Here is a 21,649-nt window from a genome sequence, read left to right on the forward strand (position 1 = left end):
CGTTCTCGACCAAAAAGCGTTTTTTAGACTGATTTGAGGTCGCTGAAACCAAAAATGAATTTTGTTTTTTTTTCCAAAGAACGGTTTCCGAGATATTCCCAAAAAACCTGTTTTTTGTGCAATAGTGCAGTTATTACCTGCAATCTCGAAAACAGTGCGCGCCATTTCTTTGAAGTGCATAAATTTCGAAAGGCACACATATAACCTACATGGCAATATATAATTCGTGTCAATGGAAATCGTAGTTTTCGCAAAACAGCTGTTGAAAGTTAAAAAAAGGCATTTTTGACATTTTTTACTAAATTATCAAAGTTTATTCACTTTTTTCTGGAACAAAAAATTTTTTTATATCGACATAAGATAGGTTTTCTGAAAGACAATTTTGTCACCTACATTTTAAGTCTAAGTTTGTTTTGTTGGGATCAAGATCAGGAAAAATTTGTCTCCCTTTTCGAAATCTTAAACCCGCCATACAAAAAATATATAGAACATGAAATAACATGAAGACAAGAGAGAGTTAGGTGCTACTTATATACATTTTATAATTTAGTCGTCAATTAACAATCAACAAATGTTAAACTGGAATTTCAGGTTTTTTTCTTTTTAAGGTAGAAAACATAAATTTATAACAAAAATAAATAGCTTCAGATTGCTTTATCGATTTTGGGAGCCCTCAGCACATACTAATAGTACGGGTATAAAGCAAAAAATTTAGCATGCAAGAAATGTTCAAAAAACAGTTTGCCTTTCACTTATTTCAATCACAGCCAAAGTGAGAAAATTTGGTTCACAACCACTGATTTAATGTTTTTTTAATTTAGAAACAAATACTTTAAAAATATACTGACGTCACACCGATCTACTGTGGAATCGACTATCAATGTCAGGCTATAGAAGTTATAGAAAATCTACTAATTGAACAACATTTACCAAATTATCTCAAAAGTGTCAATAAAATATGCCTATAAAAGCGATCAAAGCGTCAATTGTAATCAAATAATAAAGGCCAGATAATTTTTACTTAAATTTCATGCGGAAAGCAGTTGCTCAGATATTGGAAGTTTAGCTGTTCATCCATACCTGTTAATTAATGTTTAAAGACCAGCAGAAGTGAGTACTTTAAAAATGTTATGAGTACTTTAAAAATGTCTGTGTTACATATTTTCCACTCCCATTCATTTTTTTGGTTCAACTTCAAATATATACACACATCTCGGACCCATAAATATTTTATATTACGGGATCATTTTATGCTTACGCCTTTAGCCAAAAACTCACAAACAAATCACTGAAAATGAAACGAAAAGTCGGCCACTCAAAGTAATTAATTGGTATTGCAGTTAGTGCTGGGCGAGCAAATAGGTTTATACCGTTTTCGTTTTTTATGATGCCACTTAGGTATAGTTTTTGTTGTTGCACTTGTTTGTACTCGTACGAGTAAGCACTCAGAGCAGACTGTGGTATGTTCCCATTTCTGTTTTTGTTTCTCTTACAGCGAATGATTAATGACGTGTTACAAAAAAGGTGTTGCCATTTACAACTCAATTATAAGCCGTAGCCATAAAATACGGTAATTAACTTTACTGTTGCCGTGTATTGTGTATTGTATGAGTTGGTTAAGTTGTTAGTCGTATGCGTATAGTACTTTGTGGCTTTATTTCGGATATTAAGCATGTATAAGTGGCCATTAAATTGGCTAATAAAGTTTTTTTATAATGGTTATAAAAATAATGTCATTATTATTATTTTCGTTTGTACTATCTACGAAGAGTAAATGAGTGAGTGCTAAAACAGAGAATGAACAAGATTACTGAATGATATGAGAAATTGGAGAAGTACGCCAAAGCTAATTCGCTGAATGAAAAAATGTTGAACAATTGACTTATAAATTCACATAAAAAATTAAAGAATTTGTGTAGTGCTCAGTTTATTTAACGCAAAACTACTTTTATTATTATTATTATTTTATTTGGAGGTAAAGAAGGTGCAACATAAAGGTGCGGAGAAATTATTGGGATGAGAATATTGTCTTGAGTCAAGATTTTCCTAAGGATCTTCAAATTGTTTGCATTGAAAACTGTGTGCCGAAGAGATAAAAACGAACATTTCTTACGGGTCATAAATTACTAAAGCACACAGATTTTATGGAAATCATTACAAATCTTGAGTCTTTTTTGGGCGGTTAAAAAAATTTTTTCCGGATGTCAATACGATGAACAACTAATGAATATTTTTCAAATGCTTGGGAGAAACATGAGCTTAAGTAGCATTTTTTCGCAGCTACATTGCCTATTTTGCCGTTGATCTTGTGGATCGAGGCTAGTAACAAATTTTTAGGGATGGGAGCTTGGACTTCATGCAGCTTGCATTGGTTGGTTGGCTGGTTGGTTTGAGTGGTGATTCTTCTAGAATCCAACTAGCGCTTCCGCACCCTTTTGTTGCCACATCCTTGCTACCAACTTGTTTAATGGTTATTTACAGTAAGATTATATCCAGTCTGTGCGGTTTAAGAACCTTATTAGGTTGCTGACATCTAAGCCACACAGTTGCTCGAAACTATCGAACAGCGGCCTGCCCAGGGTTAACATTCTGTCCCTCTATAGGGCAGGGCATTCACAGAGGAAATGGAAGATCGTTTCTTTTTTCTCCGGTTCTTTACAACTATGACAGTATGTATTGTGAGGGATGCCCATTTTGGCTGCTTGTTCTCCGACAGACCAAAAGCCAGTTATGACTGCCGTTAGTCTCCAGGCGTCCCGTCGTTTCATGTTTAACAGTATGGACGATTGTTTGAGGTTGTAGGTGGGCCATAACGTTCTCCTAATTTTGCATTTCGTCTGGTCTCTATATCTAAAATCCGCGATTCGAAGGTATTTTAGGGAAATTGTACTCTTGACTGCACCTAATGGTGTGCATACTGATTCTGCAAGAGCGTTATTCTTGGCAGATCCTCCAATTGCTAGTTCATCCGCTTTTTCAGTACCTTCGATGCTCCGATTTCCCGGGACCCAGATTAAGGTAACATTATGGTTTTCGCTCAAGGTGCAAAGGCTATTCCTACTTTGTTCCAGCCCCATAGAGGTTGTTGTAGCTGAATCCAATGCCTGGATTGCAGCTTGGCTATCCGAAAGGATAGCGATATTGCCCTTAAAAGAGAAATCTGCGATTAGTAGCCTACAAGCTTCCCCAATTGCCAGTACTTCCGCCTGGAAGACACTGCAGGCATTGGAGAGACGCACAGATTTTTCAATTTTAAGTCTATGAGAATATATACCAGCTCCAACACCACAATCTATTTTAGAACCATCTGTATAGACTGTAGTGTCGAAGTTGTTAAGTGAGAGTTCCATTCCTCCTAAGATGGAAAGAGAGTGGCAAAATTCCTATTGACTATGACTATTACCGTCGGAACGATGTGGTCAGGTTAACCGAGGTTAACTGAGTTTGTCGCAATAGTAGACTGGCCTGACCATAAGCTTTTCCTTCCCAGCGACCCGCTTCGTTTAACCTAAATACACTCATGGTTGCCGTCTTCTTAATGTGCAGGTCTATTGGAATAACGTGTGTCAGTGCGTTGAGAGCCTCCCTAGGACATGATCTGATTGCACCGACCGTTATTGCACAGGCTGATCTTTGTATTCTGCCGAGTAATTTGGTATTGTAATCTCTCCCTAGAGCTTTCAACCAAACTACTGAACCATACGACAAAATTGGTCGTATAACCGCCTTATACAACCATAATGTATGCTTAGGTTGAGGACACCATCTTCTTCCAAGCATACGTTTACAGGCATATAAAGCAATTTCAGTTTTTCTTACCCGTTCTTCGACAGTTAATTTCCAACTAAGTCTGGAGTCCAAAATTACCCCTAGGTGCTTTGGACTGGGTGAAAGTGAGAGGGTTTGTCCATTAATATTTGGTAGGGTAAAGATTGGTAGCTTATATCTGGTGGTAAAGAGCATGAGTTCTGTTTTACGCGGGTTTAAACTTAGGCCACAGCCTGTTGCCCAAGAATTAAGCTCGCCTAATGCCCTAAACGCCTAATGACGGCCGCCGTAGCCGAATGGGTTGGTGCGTGATTACCATTCGGAATTCACAGAGAGAACGTTGGTTCGAATCTCGGTGAAACACCAAAATTAATAAAAACATTTTTCTAATAGCGGTCGCCCCTCGGCAGGCAATGGCAAACCTCCGAGTGTATTTCTGCCTTGAAAAAGCTCCTCCTAAAAATATCTGACGTTCGGAGTCGGCTTGAAACTGTAGGTCCATCCATTTGTGGAACAACAACAAAACGCACGCCACAAATAGGAGGAGGACCTCGGCTAAACACCCAAAAAGGGTGTACGCGCCAATTATAATAATAATAATAATAACTTATGTGTAGAGGAAATACTTTTAGATTTCCTTAAGCGCTTGTTGGCAAATTGTAAGTGATTCTGATGGACCGAACTATCACTTCAGTTAATGTCATCGCTGAAAAAGAGATTGAATTTGAAAAAATGCTCATAAAATTTGATACATTTAAATAAACTATTCGACTTTGTTTTGGTTGCTAAAGAATTTTCAACCGAAAGGCAGAATGAAAGAAGTAAAAGAAAAACACGAACCACAATGAACGTTAAATAATAATAACAATAGCGTAGGCAATTAAACGTAATAAAGTTAATAATAATAAACATAACTGTACAATAAATATACAAAAACATGGAAAATAACAAACAGCAGAAGAACGTAACAACGCAAAGTACTTGTACCTATACACATACATAACACACATATCCATACATATAAATAACAATTGCCCGCACTACGAAGTTGTGTCACACTCCGCCAGTCGATGTGATTGCCGTACGGCTCAAATGTCTGGAAGACCGCGCCGCGCCTTTCGCGACGAATGTACTATAAAACATGCGAGATGCCGAAAATGGGCTTTGCTCACTTGCGATGAGTAGGCGAGTCATAATGATAATCGTGCCGGTGACGACGACAACTACGACTATAGCGTCATTAGCCTTTGCATTGATATCATGGTGTTGGCACAGGCTGCCAACGATGTAATAAACATCATAAATGTAATTCTAAATTAAAATAACTCGTTCATAAAATCAAAAAATACTATACTTTATGAAAATTATAATTTTCAGCACGCTGCGCAGTCATTCTGTGAGAATGGATTGAGCAAATCACTTCCATTGCGGCGTTGCAACTGTGGTGCTACTCATTTTTGTTTCCTCCGCTTGCCGGTTTCCACTTGAAAATGTTAACACCTCGCTATCACTAACAGTGACACTGTCCCACACAGCAAAGCTCCACTGCATTCAAATAGATTATATAAAATTCATTTTCAATTCTTATTCTTTCCCACTTGCGAGGGGAAATGTATGTATTTATGTATGCAGTTACAGATATATTACGAGTATATGTACGCCTATGTTGGTACAAATATTTGTAGCTTCCCAAAATAAAATGGAATAGGTATGTAAGCAGAATACATGCATCTAATTACAGCTCCATCCATATGCGTACATACATACATACATAGTTATACATGCAATGCTATTGTCGCCATAATTGTGTGTTTCACTACCTATTGCACAATTGTCGAGCCTTTTATACTATTTAAAATTCTCAACTGGCACAAATGCGAGTAAAAATCATTTGGGCTTTAAATTACTAATGCGATGTGATTGATTTTTGATTGGTCAACTGGTCACTCGCCATACTCCGCTCGCCATTCTCCACTTTAGTCAATCCATTTGTAGAAACGTTTTAGTGGTGCATTTCATACTTTTTTTCTATTAATATTTTTATTTCCTTTTTTTGTGTTTTTAGTTTTGTTAATTTTTTCACACTTGTTTGTGAGCAATTGTTTATAGTTCAAGAAAAGAGCTTCCCGGATGGTATGTTGAAAGCAGCATATACAAGTAAACAAATTCTTCGCTAGCAGCATAGGCGGATAAAATATCGACAGGAGTTTGATGTTGTTTCTCATATACTCACATACTTATGCACAATAACATTGTATGTGCTTACACACATGCACGCAAAAGACGAACGTGGTTCGATGTTATTGTTGTTCATGTGAACCAACATAATTTGTTACACTTTGAATTCGAGTTCTTATGCTTTTTATTTTTGTTTATTGCCTGCGGTATTGCCTCTTTATAATTTCTGTATATTTTTTATGTTATTTCAATGCAACGAAAATTCTTTGGAATTCGGGCTGAGTTAGCGCTTCTCGGGAAGACAAAATGTCGCCCCGTTCTTCCATATTAGTAGTGCTTTGCACTGTATTTAGATGTTTAAAGACGTCACAAGGAGGTGGAAAAGAAATATACATATTTGGTTAGGAAAATATTTTTCCACTGACAGTTTATTTAAAATATTAAATCTTTGAATTGAAATATGGGAGGTTGAATTAGTTTTAAAGGTGACACACAGATGGCGCTATTTATCACTTTATCGCGTTGGCAATACTGAATATATATTCATGACAAAGCCTCATCCCTAGACTTTGTTTATCAGTATCTGTCATTTCGCTGAAGTATAAACAACGCAGTGTTTTCGTGCTCCGAGTATGTCAACTTTCGTGCCGTCGAAACGCAATTTGCGGGAAGCTTTGCTTTTCTGCTTCAATTTGAAAAAAAAAAATACAGCCCAAGCCCGTGAATTGCTGCAGGAGGCCTACCCAGATCATACTCCGTCGATTCCAACATGTGAGTAGTGGTTTCGACGATTCAAAAGTGGTGATTTTCACACCGAAGACAAGGAGCGTCTTGGCCAGCCCAAAAAGTTCGAGGACGCGGAATTGGGGGAATTGGTAAACGAGGACTCGTGCCAAACCCAAGAAGAGCTTGCTGAATCATTGGGCGTTGATAAATCAACCGTTTGCAAGCGTCTAAAAGCGATGGGAATGATCCAAAAGCAAGGACATTGGGTCCCGTACGAGTTGAAGCTGCGCGACGTCGAACGGCGATTTTTTACGTGCGAATTGCTGATCGAGCGACAAAATCGGAAGGGTTTTTTGCATCGGGTGGTGACTGGCGACGAAAAATGGATCCACTACGATAACCCAAAACGCAAAAAATCATGGGGTTTGCCCGGCCACGCATCAACGTCGACGGCCAAGCAGAATATTCACGGCAAGAAAATCATGCTCTGCATTTGGTGGGATCAGGTCGGCGTCGTATATTTTGAGCTGCTCCAACCGGGCGAAACAATCACGGGGGATCGTTACCGACTGCAATTGATGCGTTTAAGCCGGGCATTGAAAGAAAAACGGCCGGAAACGGTAAAAAGGCACGACCAGGTTATTTTGCAACATGACAACGCTCGGCCGCATGTTGCTCAACCTGCTCAAAAAATACCTTGGAACGCTTGGCTGGGAAGTGTTACCCCACCCGCCGTATAGTCCAGACATAGCTCCCTCCGATTATCATTTGTTCCGGCATATGAGTCTCGATTTGGCGGACCAGCGGTTCTCCTCGTACCAGGCTACCAAAATATGGGTTGAGTCATGGATAGCCAAGCAGCGGCCAGAATTTTGGAGAAACGGCATCCGGAAATTGCCCGAAAGATGGGCGAAAGTTGTAGCTAGCGATGACCAATACTTCGAATAAAATATTTTGTACCGTTTTTTCACAATTTCGGTCTAAAATTTGTACAGTATATTACCAATATATCGCACTTTCAAAATATGTAAAAAACCGAAATTCGAAATTTTCAAAATAAGTTACCAGACTACTACCTTAAAAGCAGTGGGGAAGTTTTCGAAACTTTACTCCTAAGCAATCACAGCACGGTAATTTCGAAAATGGAATCGACTTTTCGGCAATTTTGCAAAAAAAAAAACGGTTTTACTATTCCTATAATTAAATAAATAAGACGAAGATATAAATTAATAATTTGATATTCATTGGGTTCCTCAATTTAAATCTTCTTTTAATTTCTTTCGAAACCGCGTCGTGGCCACGAAAGAACAGAATGATTAAACAGATGGGTTTCTCCAATAACAATCGTCCCGCGTTAGGCGAAGGCAAACATCCGAGTGTATTTCTGTCATGAAAAACCTCCTCCTAAAAAACAATCTGTCATTTGGAGCTGTCAAAGAGCCGCATGTCCTTCCGTTTGTGAGAAAGCATCACGCATTCCACAAATAGGAGCTCGATAAGTACCCAACAAGGAGTGTACCCGACTAAAATTACAGTGAGGCATGCCGAAGAATCAGTTAGGGCCGAATTAGGCAGGCCTTACTGAGGCACGCCTCACTATTACCCTACCAGACCCACGTTAGACAAGGCAAAGACTGGCATGCCAGAGCAATACCAAATTTGGTTGTGGTCACGAAAATCTGTGGCAGTGTCTCACTTAGGCATAAATTGGAATCCCTAACTGATTTGTAGAAGGGCATCCGGAGTATTACCGAAGTTTGGTTTTTCGAATCTGCGCCTAATGAGGCAGATGTGTGGCGATACTTTTCTGGACTTGGGCCTAGTTTGGTTGCCTTATGAGGCGCAAATTTGGAATGCGGTCTGCCTTATTTGCTCCTAATCACCGCCTTACCAAAATTTCTAGTCGGGTAGGTGATAATTATATTAGGTGTATATTATCTTCGTCTTCAATAATAGGTATCTTCAATAATATATCGAATAAATATAATGAAATAACTGGAGTATGGAAAATGGAATAGCAAAGGTTTTTATGTGAACTTTCTTAAGTTTCTTCAGATAACAAACCTGTCGAACTCCTTTACTTAGACGAACAAGTAAATAAATAACTTAAGTTGCCTTTTCGTAAATCAAAAGTCTTAATTACAGTACATCCGTGTATTAAAGCCTTATACACAGAACTTGGCGTGTTGTACCAACTATTATTTCGGAGACACAATTGCGTTAAAAATTGTGCGACAACTGTTTTTGCATCAAACCAATTCAGATTGCGCAAACAAGTAATGCTTTTCCGATCAACAATTTTTATTTATTGTCATTTTTTCTTACATGAGGTTTTTGAATGTTTTTCTGCTTAAATTTTCACAATTTTAAGATTTTAGCACCTTTGAAAACTCATTTGCCTAATATTAAAAACGATTTATTTTTTGTTTCTTTATATTTTTGGATTCATCAGATGTATCTTTGTTAATCAAAGTACAGGAGTAAATATTGTTAAGTATGGAAATATGAAAAATACAACAAAATTTATCAGCTACTATAAAGCAACTATACACCACTACAAATATAAATACAACTACAAATATAAATACAATGTGGCGCAAAATTAATCATCCTATCGCAAGATTTATGACTTTTGCAAACGGCTTTGTATGTCAACCAGATTTGATACTTGTGATGTTTAATTCACCGCAGTGTACAAACAGCCAGCAACGGAGCGCGCAAACCCAATTTTTAAATTTAGTAAAAAAGTTATTCGGTATCAAAATTGGATGATTATTTTTGCACCAATATATTTGATTTGCGATGAAATGTAAAGCGCAAGGTCTATTTTCTAACGAAAATATGTAACAAGCTTTTCTTATTTTGGAGCTTGAGCTTTCTGCGTTCGATGCACTGTGCGGCGGGCACTACTGCACAGAATTACTTCTAAAATTAACGCACAATGGATACATATACACACTCATGTATGTATGTATATGCGCATACTTGTACACGGGCTTATATTGTACATACAGGGTGTCTGAAGAATTTTGCTATATTAAGAAACTCAAATAACTTTTTTTTTAGTGTATGGAATTCATTTATTTTTTTTTCAAGTTGAAGGTCATTAAATTTTATTAAATGTAGCTTAACTAGTTTTAAAAATAATTGAATTTAAATGCCCCCCATGCTCGTTGACACAAGTGCGGTATCTTAGTAAAAAGTTGTTCATTGCTGCTTTGAGAGTTGCGACAGGAATAGCCGCAATTGTTGCCCGAATGGATTGTTTTAGTTCATCCAAATTTGTTGGCTTTGTTTTATAAACTTCTGGTTTACATAAACCCCATAAGAAAAAGTCAGGTGCAGTAAGGTCAGGCGACCTGGGGGGCCAACGAAATTCGGAGTTTCTTGAAATCAGTTTATTGGGAAATTTTCGTCGCAACTCTGTCATAACAGTCTGGGCTATGTGAGACGTTGCCCCATCTTGTTGAAACCACACAAAGTTGAAAGGAATTCTCTTTCGGCGTAGTTCTGGATAGAAAAATTCTTTCAGCATTTTCAAATAACGGTCTCCAGTAACCGTAACGGTGTGACCATTTTCTTCAAAAAAATAAGGCCCGACAATACAGCGTGAAGAAACCGCAAACCACACTGCCACGCGAAGAGGATGCAATTACGTCTCGTGGAGTATCTGTGGGTTAGAAGTACTCCATATTCGACAATTTTGTTTGTTCACATTGCCGTTTAAATAGAAATGGGCCTCATCAGACATGAAAAGGCAGTTTAACATGTTTTGGTCTTCTTCCACCATTTGCAGGATCTTCTGGCAAAATTCCAAGCGAATCGGCAAGTCTGCTGCATTCAGTTTGTTAACCATTTGAATTTTGTAGGGAAATAAGTCTAAATCTTTGTGCATTATTGTTTGCAAAGACTGTCGGCTGACACCAAGTTGAGCAGATAAGCTTCTTGTTGAAACCCTTGGATTGCTTTGTATAGCTGCAGCTACAGCAGCGATCGTTTCCTCCGTCCGAACTGGTGGGCTTCGATGATAAGGCCTTCTTGCGACTGTTCCTTGCTCAGCAAAATTATTCACCAGTGTCATTATGGTCCATCTGCTCGGGGGATCGCCGCCAAACATCCGCCTGTACTCTCTCTGTACCAAAACTACGGACTCCAGTGCGTGATAGCGGCGGACTATTCAAATTCTTGTTTGCGTGTCCCAGTTATCCCTTTTAATAAATTTTAAAGACCAATCTGCAAATTAAAACAAAAATGGAACAGATAACTTAAAAAGAAAAAAAGTTATTCAATTTTTTTTTGGTAGCGGCTTTCATCAGACACCCTGTATATGCACACAATCTTATAATTATCCAGGCAGTCAAAGTGACAATGAGGGGGGGAAGGCATGCATGCAGGGTACACTCGATTATATGAAAATATTCCCCAGCATACATACACAGAAATGAGCAATCAACGGAATCATCGAGCACATATGGGCATATTTGTCTCGCTTTAAATGCAACTAAAGAATGTCATCCGTCGTTTGTCCGCATATGTATGTGTGCATATTCATGTCTTAATATAACCTTATATATATAAATAGACCTACAAACTCATGATGCCATCAGACTCTTAATTCCCAATGCTTTGTCGGTCGAGACGGTAAACGGAAGAAAAAATAACTTGTTTTAGTAATATTTGTTATTCGTCTAAAATTGCTAACTCTGCACGACCTGGCGGAATTTCCTGAGTTCTTAACTTCACTACACTGCGGAGGCAAACTCCTAAACATTGTGTAAGGCTATATAGAACGCTTTGTATAAAGCTTTAACGCCTATTGTTAACCCTAGAAAACTATTGCTATTTTACTATAGTTTTAGTTTTATTTGATCTAAGCATATAAGGGTGTACGCGCCTGCCGAGGGGCGACCGCTATTAGACAAATGTTTTTATTAATTTTGGTTTCACTGAGATTCGAACCACCGACCTCTCTATGAATTCCGAATGGTAATCACTCATCAACCCATTCGGCTAGGGCGGCCGATCTAAGTATAATAAAATAAAATTTTTGCATCTTAGTTATTACTCAAATTTTCAAAGATTCATTTTAAAAAATACTTTTGCAAGGAACATTTTTTGGGATCAGGTGTAAAAAATAAATAAACGCATAAAAACAAACATTTCGCAATTTCAAGATTCATTAGAGCAAACCAAAATAAATTCAAAAATAAAACATAGCACAAATATGTAAATAAAAATTACAAAATAATATATTTGTCACTTTAAGAGTAATTGTTGCAGACTGGAACTTTGTGCTCTCCACACAATTTTGTTTTTTGTACATCGCACGTGTAGACTTATTCAGTCTGCGCTTTACTTTTATAAAATGGTTTGTTAACTTTTTTTGAAACGCATTTTCCGCCCTGAAATAGCAAAAGCTCAAACAACTCTTTACCTCCAAAACGAGAACCTAATATTGCTAAAAAGAAGGTTGAAAGTTACGTAAATGTTAGTTAATAGTCGAAGTGACTAACTACAAAACAACAACACTTTATGCCATGATATTGCTGAGTCTCCATGCATTGAACAGCAAACTAACAAAATAAGTGTTTTCTAATTGCGGTTGCCCCTCGGCAGGCAATGGCAAAACACCGAGTGTATACCTGCCCTCATAAATAACCATCAGCCGCTCGAAGTCAGCTTAAAACTGTAGGTTGCTCCATTTGAGGAGCAACATCAAGACGCACACCACCACAAATAGTATACTCCTTCTCGGCCAAACACCTAACAGCAGTGTATGCGCCAATTATGTATTTTTAACTGAGATTGCAAGATATTTGAAAGCAATCGGCAAAATGGGAGTATAACTGTGTTACGAAATGTTAGCCGAATTGGCTTGTTTTGTCAGTTTTAAACCTGCTTTAAACAACATGAAAATAAGTTACGCGACGTCTGAATTCGGCAAGTTTTGTAAAACTAGTTCGTTTATGTAAAATGATATTCAGCAACAGAGCCATCTCCGTCGGAATTGACAAGAGCTTCTCCGAGTAGTTTATTACAATACAACGTCTCGATCTTGGTAAAGTTATACATATATCGACGAACAAAAACCACGCTTTATAGGACTCTGGTTATGCCCGTTTCTTGTATGGCGCAGAAGTTTGACGATGATAAGCCAGATTAGAGCAGGCAACCATTGGATTATTTGGGCTCAAGATTCTTTGGAAGATTTGTGGGTCTTTGTGCTTTTGCACTTACCCTTTTTTTACACTCAGCTTTAGTTTAATATTTCCTTAAAAATAGTATTTTGTCAAGATTTCCACCAAATAATCCAATACGACTTTCTCCTACAATTCTGCCTGACACAGAAAAACTTAATTTGTAGGTGATTTTCTGTTTTTTTTTTTTTTTTTGTTTTTAATAAGTCCGTATTTCCGTGTTAATGACTTTCACATATGATTATGTGGATTCATTTGTTGTACATATAATTTAATTCATCAATGTTGAACGAAGTTTTGCCTCTTCGAAGCAGGAGTACCATAACACAGAATTTCAAAAAAAAGTGCTCTTTCAATTTTTCTGAACGCATGCAAAAATTTCAATTACGAGCCATCACGGAGACGTTAAAAAGTCTCACGTCTACACGTCCATAAAACGACACCATATTTCGCAGCGATGCAGACATAAGGCACCAAATAATGATCTATGCTGGATAAGCCAAGTCTCTGATATTATTCGATGCGGAGCTTGCTGATGGTGATAGAAGTAAGAAGATAGATAAGAGTTTATTAAGTAGAAAAACGTCACAATATTTATGTTATCGCACAATTTACAGAATATGATATGAATCTTAATTCTACATTACATCATTATATTTGAATATTTATCACAGGTTTGGTTTTTTAAACGATTTTTTCTTTTTTTCGAAGGAAAAAACTACTATGAAAAACCTCCGCTATACATCTTACAAGCTAGGGTTAATCTATACGCATTTAAGTACCAGGGTCTAATTGAACATTAAGAAAGTTCAGTTATTAGCCGATTGTCCGAAAAACTGGAAGGAATTTTGAATCTTTTAATCAAATTTTGTATTTGATCTGACAAAATCTTAGTTTTTGATTCATCATGAAGCTTTCTGGTGGAGAAATGACATGGGAGTCGTAGCATCATTTTGAGTACCTTATTTTGGCAGATTTGCAGTTTCTTAACATGTGACTTTGCGATATTACTCCAGGCTGGACAGGCATATAATATTATTGGCTGAAATATAGACTTATAAATTATTAGCTTATTTTCATCACTTAAGCCTGAGCGTCTATTTAATAGGGGATATAACATTTTAATCGCCAAATTTACTTTCTCCTGTATGTACTTTACATGATCGCAAAAAGATACTTTTTTATCAAAAATCACCCCCAGATATCGTACGGTATTGGCCCACGGGATATCATAACTACATAATTTCAAACCTGTACTTGGTATAAAGCAATGACTTCGTTTTCTAGTGAAAAAGATAGCTTGCGTCTTACCAATGTTTAATTTTATTTTCCAATTATTTTTATTTAGAAGGAAGAAATTACTCCAAATATCAAATGGAGAAACGCTTGGCTTCAGTTCGCGTTCCTTCTTGGCGCCAGTTGGCGCTATTAAGACTATTAAGAAGAAGCAATGGGGTCTCTTTGCTCTACAAGACCAAAATAGCTTAACCTGCGCGATTACTATGCCAATTAAATGAAGCAGAAAGGATTTTATCTATTATGCTAAAATAATTTGACTTTAATAGCGTTAATATTTGTATTTAATTAATAATACACGCAGTATTTTTTACAAATTTTATCCAAATATTATTTGTTGGTAGTACAAAAAAGATGGTATTAATACAGGCACACGTACAAAGGGCGCGGCTCAGTTAGTTGGTGTATTATACACATGAAATAAGTATACTGTGTTAAATAACTATAGCACTAGGACTTATAACAAGTTTCGACAATATATTTGCTTTTCATATATTTTTAATAATTTTTTCATGAAAATATAATTCATTCTCCCATAAATTACGATCCAGTTTCTAACTACTTCTAACTTTAATATCATTATTTATTACCGTTGAGAAAGGAAAATGTGCCCTTTATTTTCCGCAGCTCTCGGCATTGTATTCAAATTTATTATTGAAATCTACAACTGCGCTCTTTCTACTCATTTTTCCCGATTTCAAAATTTGTTACTATAAGCAACCGGTTTCTTTATGCTTTCGCAGTTAAATGATTTTAAAACTTTTTCACACGTGTGTGTGTGTGTGTTCAATAGCTCATATTGTATTTGTGGTAATATATTAGAATATTCATGTATGTTGCAGTTTTAACTTTAGTTTTTTTCCTCAATGAAAAAAGTTATTTTATTTCATAATCAGAATATTTAATTATTAATAATTAAATACCTATTCTTGTCAGCACAAAGTTATCAAACCCATACCAAATAGAAAGGAATGACAAATGTATTAATTAATAATTTTTTATGAGTTGTGGCAATTAGAATTTGTGTTACTAACATGTGAAGCGCTCTACCCCTGGCTACGACCTTCACTTCATGTCGATGAGCTGAGAGATACCCTTAATGCTCATATTTTCTATATGTGTTACCAAAACTAAATATACTGAATATATACCCATGTACATTGTTCAAATTCAATTAAATGAATAAGGGCTTACATTTAACAAAAAAAAAAAAAAAACAAAAAAAAAAAAAAACAACCAAGACCAGACAAACGTCTACCTCCAGGGATGGATTAAGAAAAATTTAATATTTAGTGTTTCCGTTGACTATGAAATTCACAGCTCTCCTTTATCTATTTATAGCCACACATATGCACATGTGTATGTATGTGTATACGTAAACACTCGCATTTATACTCCAACTATATTGCATCCTCCTACACACCTTTTGTGCCCATAATCTTAACTATTATAGATAGCAAATAATCACTTCACGAACAATGCCATTGCCTTTATCGTGACCCGTCTACTAATTTGTGTTGTGGCTACCACGCATATCCTGGAATTATTGTGGCCAAACTAGTGCCTCAGTTTGCGTGGTGATTGCAGGTTGAGAGCTTCTTTACCTCAGCATGAGGGCATGAAAAAGACGCGCAAAGCACAGCAATTGTAGGAAACAGTAATATGGTACTGTAAGAATGTTAGAACGAAATTTCCTTTAAATCGAAAATGAATACGCGCATTTGTTTAGATGCCTTACTATTTCAAGAAATGTTAGAAACAGTGTCATTCTTACCTGCTTTTTTTAAGACTCCGAATTAGTTTCTTCAATAATTAGTCAATTCTAATTCCAATTTGCATTAATATTGCTAAAACACATTACCTCGCACGTAGTGACGACAGCTCGCATTGTCAGAGAGCGGAAAAGCAAATCGAGTCTCGAAACCAACTCATCACACTCTCCTGTGTTGAATTTTACAACTCACCATTGCTATTCTTCTCTGCACGTGCTGGGCATTCTTTACAACACGACGCCGCTACTCATTCACGTTGAGAAAAGCGCATGACTAACCACCATACAAACAGAAAAGAGTGCGTTAGCACCTCCCAAACAATACTCGTTCCGTTACCATAGAAACGTTCGCGTGGACATGTGTTTGTCTCTACCTGTCGAATAAACCACTATTGAAATGGCAGCCATATTGGATTCCATTACTGCTGCTGCGCTATAGTAAACTCCGTACTCAGAGTGAACTCTTTTCGTACTGCATTGTTACTCAGCTGACATTTATCGTACACATTCCCATTGCACACTCAGTAATTTCGAGCATTATTGGTTCATCCGTCTATCTATCTCTCTTTAGCATGAAAACGGTTTTGTTGTAATTTTAATGATTTTGGTAAGCTTAAATGCTGACTGGTAAACGGTGGCCATAAATCTTGTTTGAGAGATCTATATCATGGCACAATTTGCATGATGGGCTAGTATCTACCTACGAGTAGTAAAATCAATAATATGGATTTATGGAAATTAATTTTTACCCTGTTTTACGTGCAATCAACGCGAATACTAAGTATACACACATATTCAGAGCAGGGTTGAGATACACCTAGTTAAGAAATTTATATATATTTCCAATACAAATTTAAGCAAAGTCAATCTATTCAAAAAAACGTAAATAAAATTAAAAAATAAACTAAAAGATACCAATAATATTACAATAAATAAAAAATAAAATTATGAAGAAATAAAATAAATTAAAAAATGAACTAAAAGATACCAATAATATTAAATAAAAAATAAAATTATGAAGAAGTAAAATAAAACAAAATAAAGAAAATTAAATTTTATTTTAAATAAATAAAAGAAATAAAATAAAACAAGGATTCATTCCGGGCCGAATTTCATAAGCTCGCACACATTTAAGCAAAATTTAATTTGGGCGCGAGCGTAATATACTTACATATTGCACAGGCTCGCTTATTTTCATAAAGTGTAATTTTGCGTGGCCACTAAATTATGAACTTCGCGGATAACTATTGCATTTTAACTATTTAAGTGGAAACTATTGAATGTAACGTAAGAAGCGAATTGGATAGTTCATGAACAGAGCCTTGTTGTCAATTTTCGAAACAAAAAAAATTGTGCACATTTATCGCTGAGTCACTTAGATGGTCCACAATTTTTCGTAAATACCTTTAAGCGTAAAATATCCACTGAACAAATTGGTGGCAAAAAGAAATTGGCGCGTACACCGTTTTTGGGTGTTTGGCTGAGTTCCTCCTCCTATTTGTGGTGTGCGTCTTGACGTTGTTCCACAAATGCAGGCACCTACAGTTTCAATCCGATTCCGAACGGCGGATATTTCTCATGAGGAGCTTTTTCATGACAGAAATACGCTCGAAGGTTTGCCTTTGCCTGCCGAGCGGCGACCGCTGCTCGAAAACCTTTTACTATCATATTCTATTTCGTGTTCGCCATTCTACTACGGTAGCTGCCACGATATATTAATAAAGTATATTAAAGTTATTGTAATGTATAATAATATAATTAATATATATTTTATATGATTCTTAAAACTTTTTTGGTAAGTCCAAATTACATTTTACTTAAATGTATAAAACTTGGTTCCGTTTGCACTCAGCATTTTTACTTGCTTAATTGCCGTTATGTGGTAGGCAAGCGCAGCTATTAACCGATTTCGTCAATTCTCAATAGACACTTATCTTGTATCAAAATCAATGACCTTAGAGAGTTTTGCAAATATACCTACATTTTCTTTAGTTCTATTAAGTCATTATAGAAATATAGGCATTTACCAAAAAGAGGGGGTTACATTTAAAAAAAAAGTCGTAACATTTTTTAATTCTTCATTTCAGCCAAATATGAGTTATTTTGCTTCACTTATATGTAAAATAACTATTGCGTTTTATTTTTTAAATTATCGCTAGGAGGTGGATATTTTTATTGAATGTTTTCGCCCAATTTCAATACCAAACTATCTTGGAAAACGAGTGATAAGTGTACCATCGATAATCAATAATCAATATATATACAACACTGTGTGACAAAAAAAAAAAAATTAAAGATACTTTTATGGATACCTAGCACAACTTGTAGGTATAGTAAAACTAAAAAAATGGTATAGGTGAAATTTCCAATACAACCCCAAAATCTCATTTTATGGCCAAAAAACCGTTTTTCAGTAGGTTGATGTGAACAATCACTCCTAACTTCGCCAATTTCCATCCGATTTCGAAATTGTTTGTTTAGTTCGAAAGAACAAAAACAAGCCTTTTTGACAGTGTGTTGAAAATTTTTCTGAAATGATAACTGACGAGGCTGTAGACGGAAGTATTTGGAATTTTTTTATTTTTTCTCTATTTTTTCAACTTTGACAAAATTTTTACGATATTATCCGATAATGAAGATTTTTTTTAGTACACTACTGTTATAGTAAATTTAATTTTGCGTAGAATAAGTTATATTTGACTGTAATTGAATTAAAACTCATAGAGTTGTGTGAGGTTTAAGATTTTATTTTTTTTACTATTGAAAATACACGATTTTGTTTGATTTTCTCAGACCGAATAGTCAAGTCTTTTACTCACTCAAAAGTCCAGCGGAGTTGGTAAAATAGCAGATATCGTAAACTATGAACTTTAATCACTTCTTCTTTTTGGAAATATAATACAGAAAAGCTAAACAAAATCTTAAATCTTTGCTAGGTTTTACATTTATTTGAGTCACTCAGCTACAAGTGTAATTTTCTAACTAAAAGGTTGTTTGCCCAACAGAAATCGTGCGTGTCAAAATATTTATTATTCTATTTTGGACGGTTAAAAAACAAACCCATAACTTGTTCTTTGCTGCAAGAATTACCTAAAACCTTATGCAACTACGGCGTTTTTTACGCATAATATTACACAAAACCATACAAAATTGCCAATTTACCTGTATCTACATACATACAAGATGCCCTGAAGAAGGAAATAAAAAAGCCAGGAGCGAAAACGCTGTCAGTCAAAAATAATAAACAATTTGCAGATAGCGGAATTCTGATTTCCGAAACAAAAATAGTGAACGAGACACCCGTCGCGGCACACCGTCACCAATTCGCATAGCACAACACACACATCAAATATGACAACAATAACAAGTAAACCACCTAAGTAAGAAAAATTGACACAGGTAGCGTGGAAAATTGCAAAAAATGAAATTAAAGGTAAAAAATTCACAAATCCAAGTACTAAAAAACTTGTTGCCATGAATGTAATAACAAAAAAATTAGTGAAGCAAAGCAGGTGGTCGTCTAGATGCAGCGGGCTATAGGAGAAATACATGGTTTGAAAATATTTAAGGCACATTCGAAATCAAGAAAAGCTGCAAAAACATGAGGCAGCAGCCCTCCAGCGCAACGAACAACGCAGCCCAACTGCAAACGACATGAACCCGCTGAGCGCTAAAACGGTTGCTGGCGTTTTCACCCTTTAGCCACGCCAAGTGGCTACACTAACTAAGGAGATAGAATTTTTCCAAACATTCCGAACGGCGGCTTTAAAAATGAGAACAAACAAGGGATGCCCAAAACAACTGGCACTATAGGTGTTTATACGATACCCTGTGGCGTCAGTGGGCAATCCTTGCGTCTGACATTGGCAAGAATTCAATCAACTCGTACAACTAGCAGACACACGCACGCAAATAGTTTGTTGCGATTTCACGTCATAAGCCAATAAACTACTCTTGTTTTCCTTTTCGTTTAAAGCATTTGTGCGTGTATGTGTGTGCATGTGTCAACCAAAAGGTGAAAAATATCGAAAATGTATGTACAAAAACGTTTTCGCATTTTGACAAAAAATGCGAAAGCCGTATAAACCTTTAATATTAATTGTTGTACGTTTTGTGAATTTATTTTTAAATATGTCACCCAAAATTATATTACAAGGTAAAATGCAAGCAATAATAAAAAGGCTAAACACAACAGCCATAAACTGCGGCAGGGACTGACGAGAGTGTTTTCCAAATTACTGGTTTATTAATGAAGACTGAACTAATCACTACATTACATTAATTTGCATACACTTCTTTCCATTACTCGTAACTTAACTTACTTCTTGTCGCTAACTTTACTTTTTCTGTTTCTGCCTTAGGTCCAAATGGTTGTCCTCGTCGTCGCGGTCGTCAAACTTACACACGCTTCCAAACACTTGAGCTGGAGAAGGAGTTCCACTTCAATCATTACTTGACACGGCGACGAAGAATCGAAATCGCTCATGCGCTTTGCCTCACTGAACGTCAGATAAAAATTTGGTTTCAAAATCGACGCATGAAATTGAAGAAGGAACTGCGAGCCGTCAAAGAAATCAACGAACAGGTAATTAGTGCGCAATATTCTCTAGAATATAGCAAGGAAACTTAACTACAATAATGTTTTTTGAAGAGGATTTCAAGCGTATTTTACCGGACATTGTTCGTTAGGGGTCCATGCGGTAAGACTTGGAATTGCTTCAAGTCTTTTCTGCAAAAGCTATCTGGAGGATGTGGTGGAATCATCTCAGAACTTTCTTCTAAGCTGCCCTGCTCTCATCGGGTAAAGATTTAGACATCTGTGCTCTCACTTTTTTGTTATTCCAGCGGATATTGCAGGTTTAAATATCATACATCTGGTGGATTTCATTAGTAGCTTCAAGCGGTTAATACAATTGTAATTAGCTACTGTTAGCCGTCATAATCCAAAGCCTCTTCTTCCTTTTTTCCACCTATTTGATTCTTTTTCCTTTGTTTTTCCCCAGTATCACAATAGACGAACTTTAATTCTTTGTCCAAGTGGGCACTGCGCGTGGACAGCCAATTATCTTATCTTAACTTATTTCATCGATTATAATAACCATTTTAGCTCAACTAGAGTTGGTGGTATACGGAACGCAATGAAAGCTTCTTAGATACTTGAAAAGCTATTACACACCTTTAGATTATTTTTTGTGGGACTATGTTAAAGCTCATGTCTATTCAGACAAGCTTGCTTCAATTAACGCATTGGAAGACAACATTAAAGCATTTACAGTACCGCTCAACTGAATAGGTTTGAAAATTATTTCTTCTATTTTTTCTTCTCTCTTTGTTCCTATGGCATTTTTTCCTTCTTTCTTTTTTTTTTTTGAACATTAATTTGTTTACTTATAATATGTATGACAAAAAAATGTAACGGGTTCTATGCAACGGTAAATCAGAATTTTGCTTTCATCGTGAAATTCGCTAAATTTGTGGTATAGTTTTGGCTCATCTGATTAGGTTTGACAAATTTGACTTCACTTTTTGATTGACTGCGTGATTGAAAACATATAATTTCTAACCACTGGTCTACTAAAATTTAAAGCAATTGCTACCATTTTTTTTAATATGGGTCGAGGAAAATCTTTACCTGATTTTGAAAAAGGTCAAATTAAAAGCTATATTGAATCTGGCCTAAAACATAATGAAATAGCAAAGAAGATTGGCCGAA

The 21,649-nt window shown here is 36.2% G+C and overlaps 1 protein-coding gene across 4 annotated transcripts in view; it reads left to right on the forward strand.

Moving 5' to 3' along the window:
- Positions 1-21,649, forward strand: part of LOC128871929 (homeobox protein abdominal-A) — an 87,196-nt gene that overhangs the window by 59,015 nt on the left and 6,532 nt on the right. For all 4 annotated transcript variants that reach the window (XM_054114111.1, XM_054114110.1, XM_054114113.1 and 1 more), the window contains one exon: positions 20,298-20,521. In XM_054114111.1, coding sequence (XP_053970086.1) covers positions 20,298-20,521 — 224 coding nt within the window. The remainder of the gene's footprint in view (positions 1-20,297; positions 20,522-21,649) is intronic.

The sequence above is a fragment of the Anastrepha ludens genome, chromosome 2 (assembly GCF_028408465.1).
Source record: "Anastrepha ludens isolate Willacy chromosome 2, idAnaLude1.1, whole genome shotgun sequence".
NCBI lineage: Eukaryota > Metazoa > Arthropoda > Insecta > Diptera > Tephritidae > Anastrepha > Anastrepha ludens.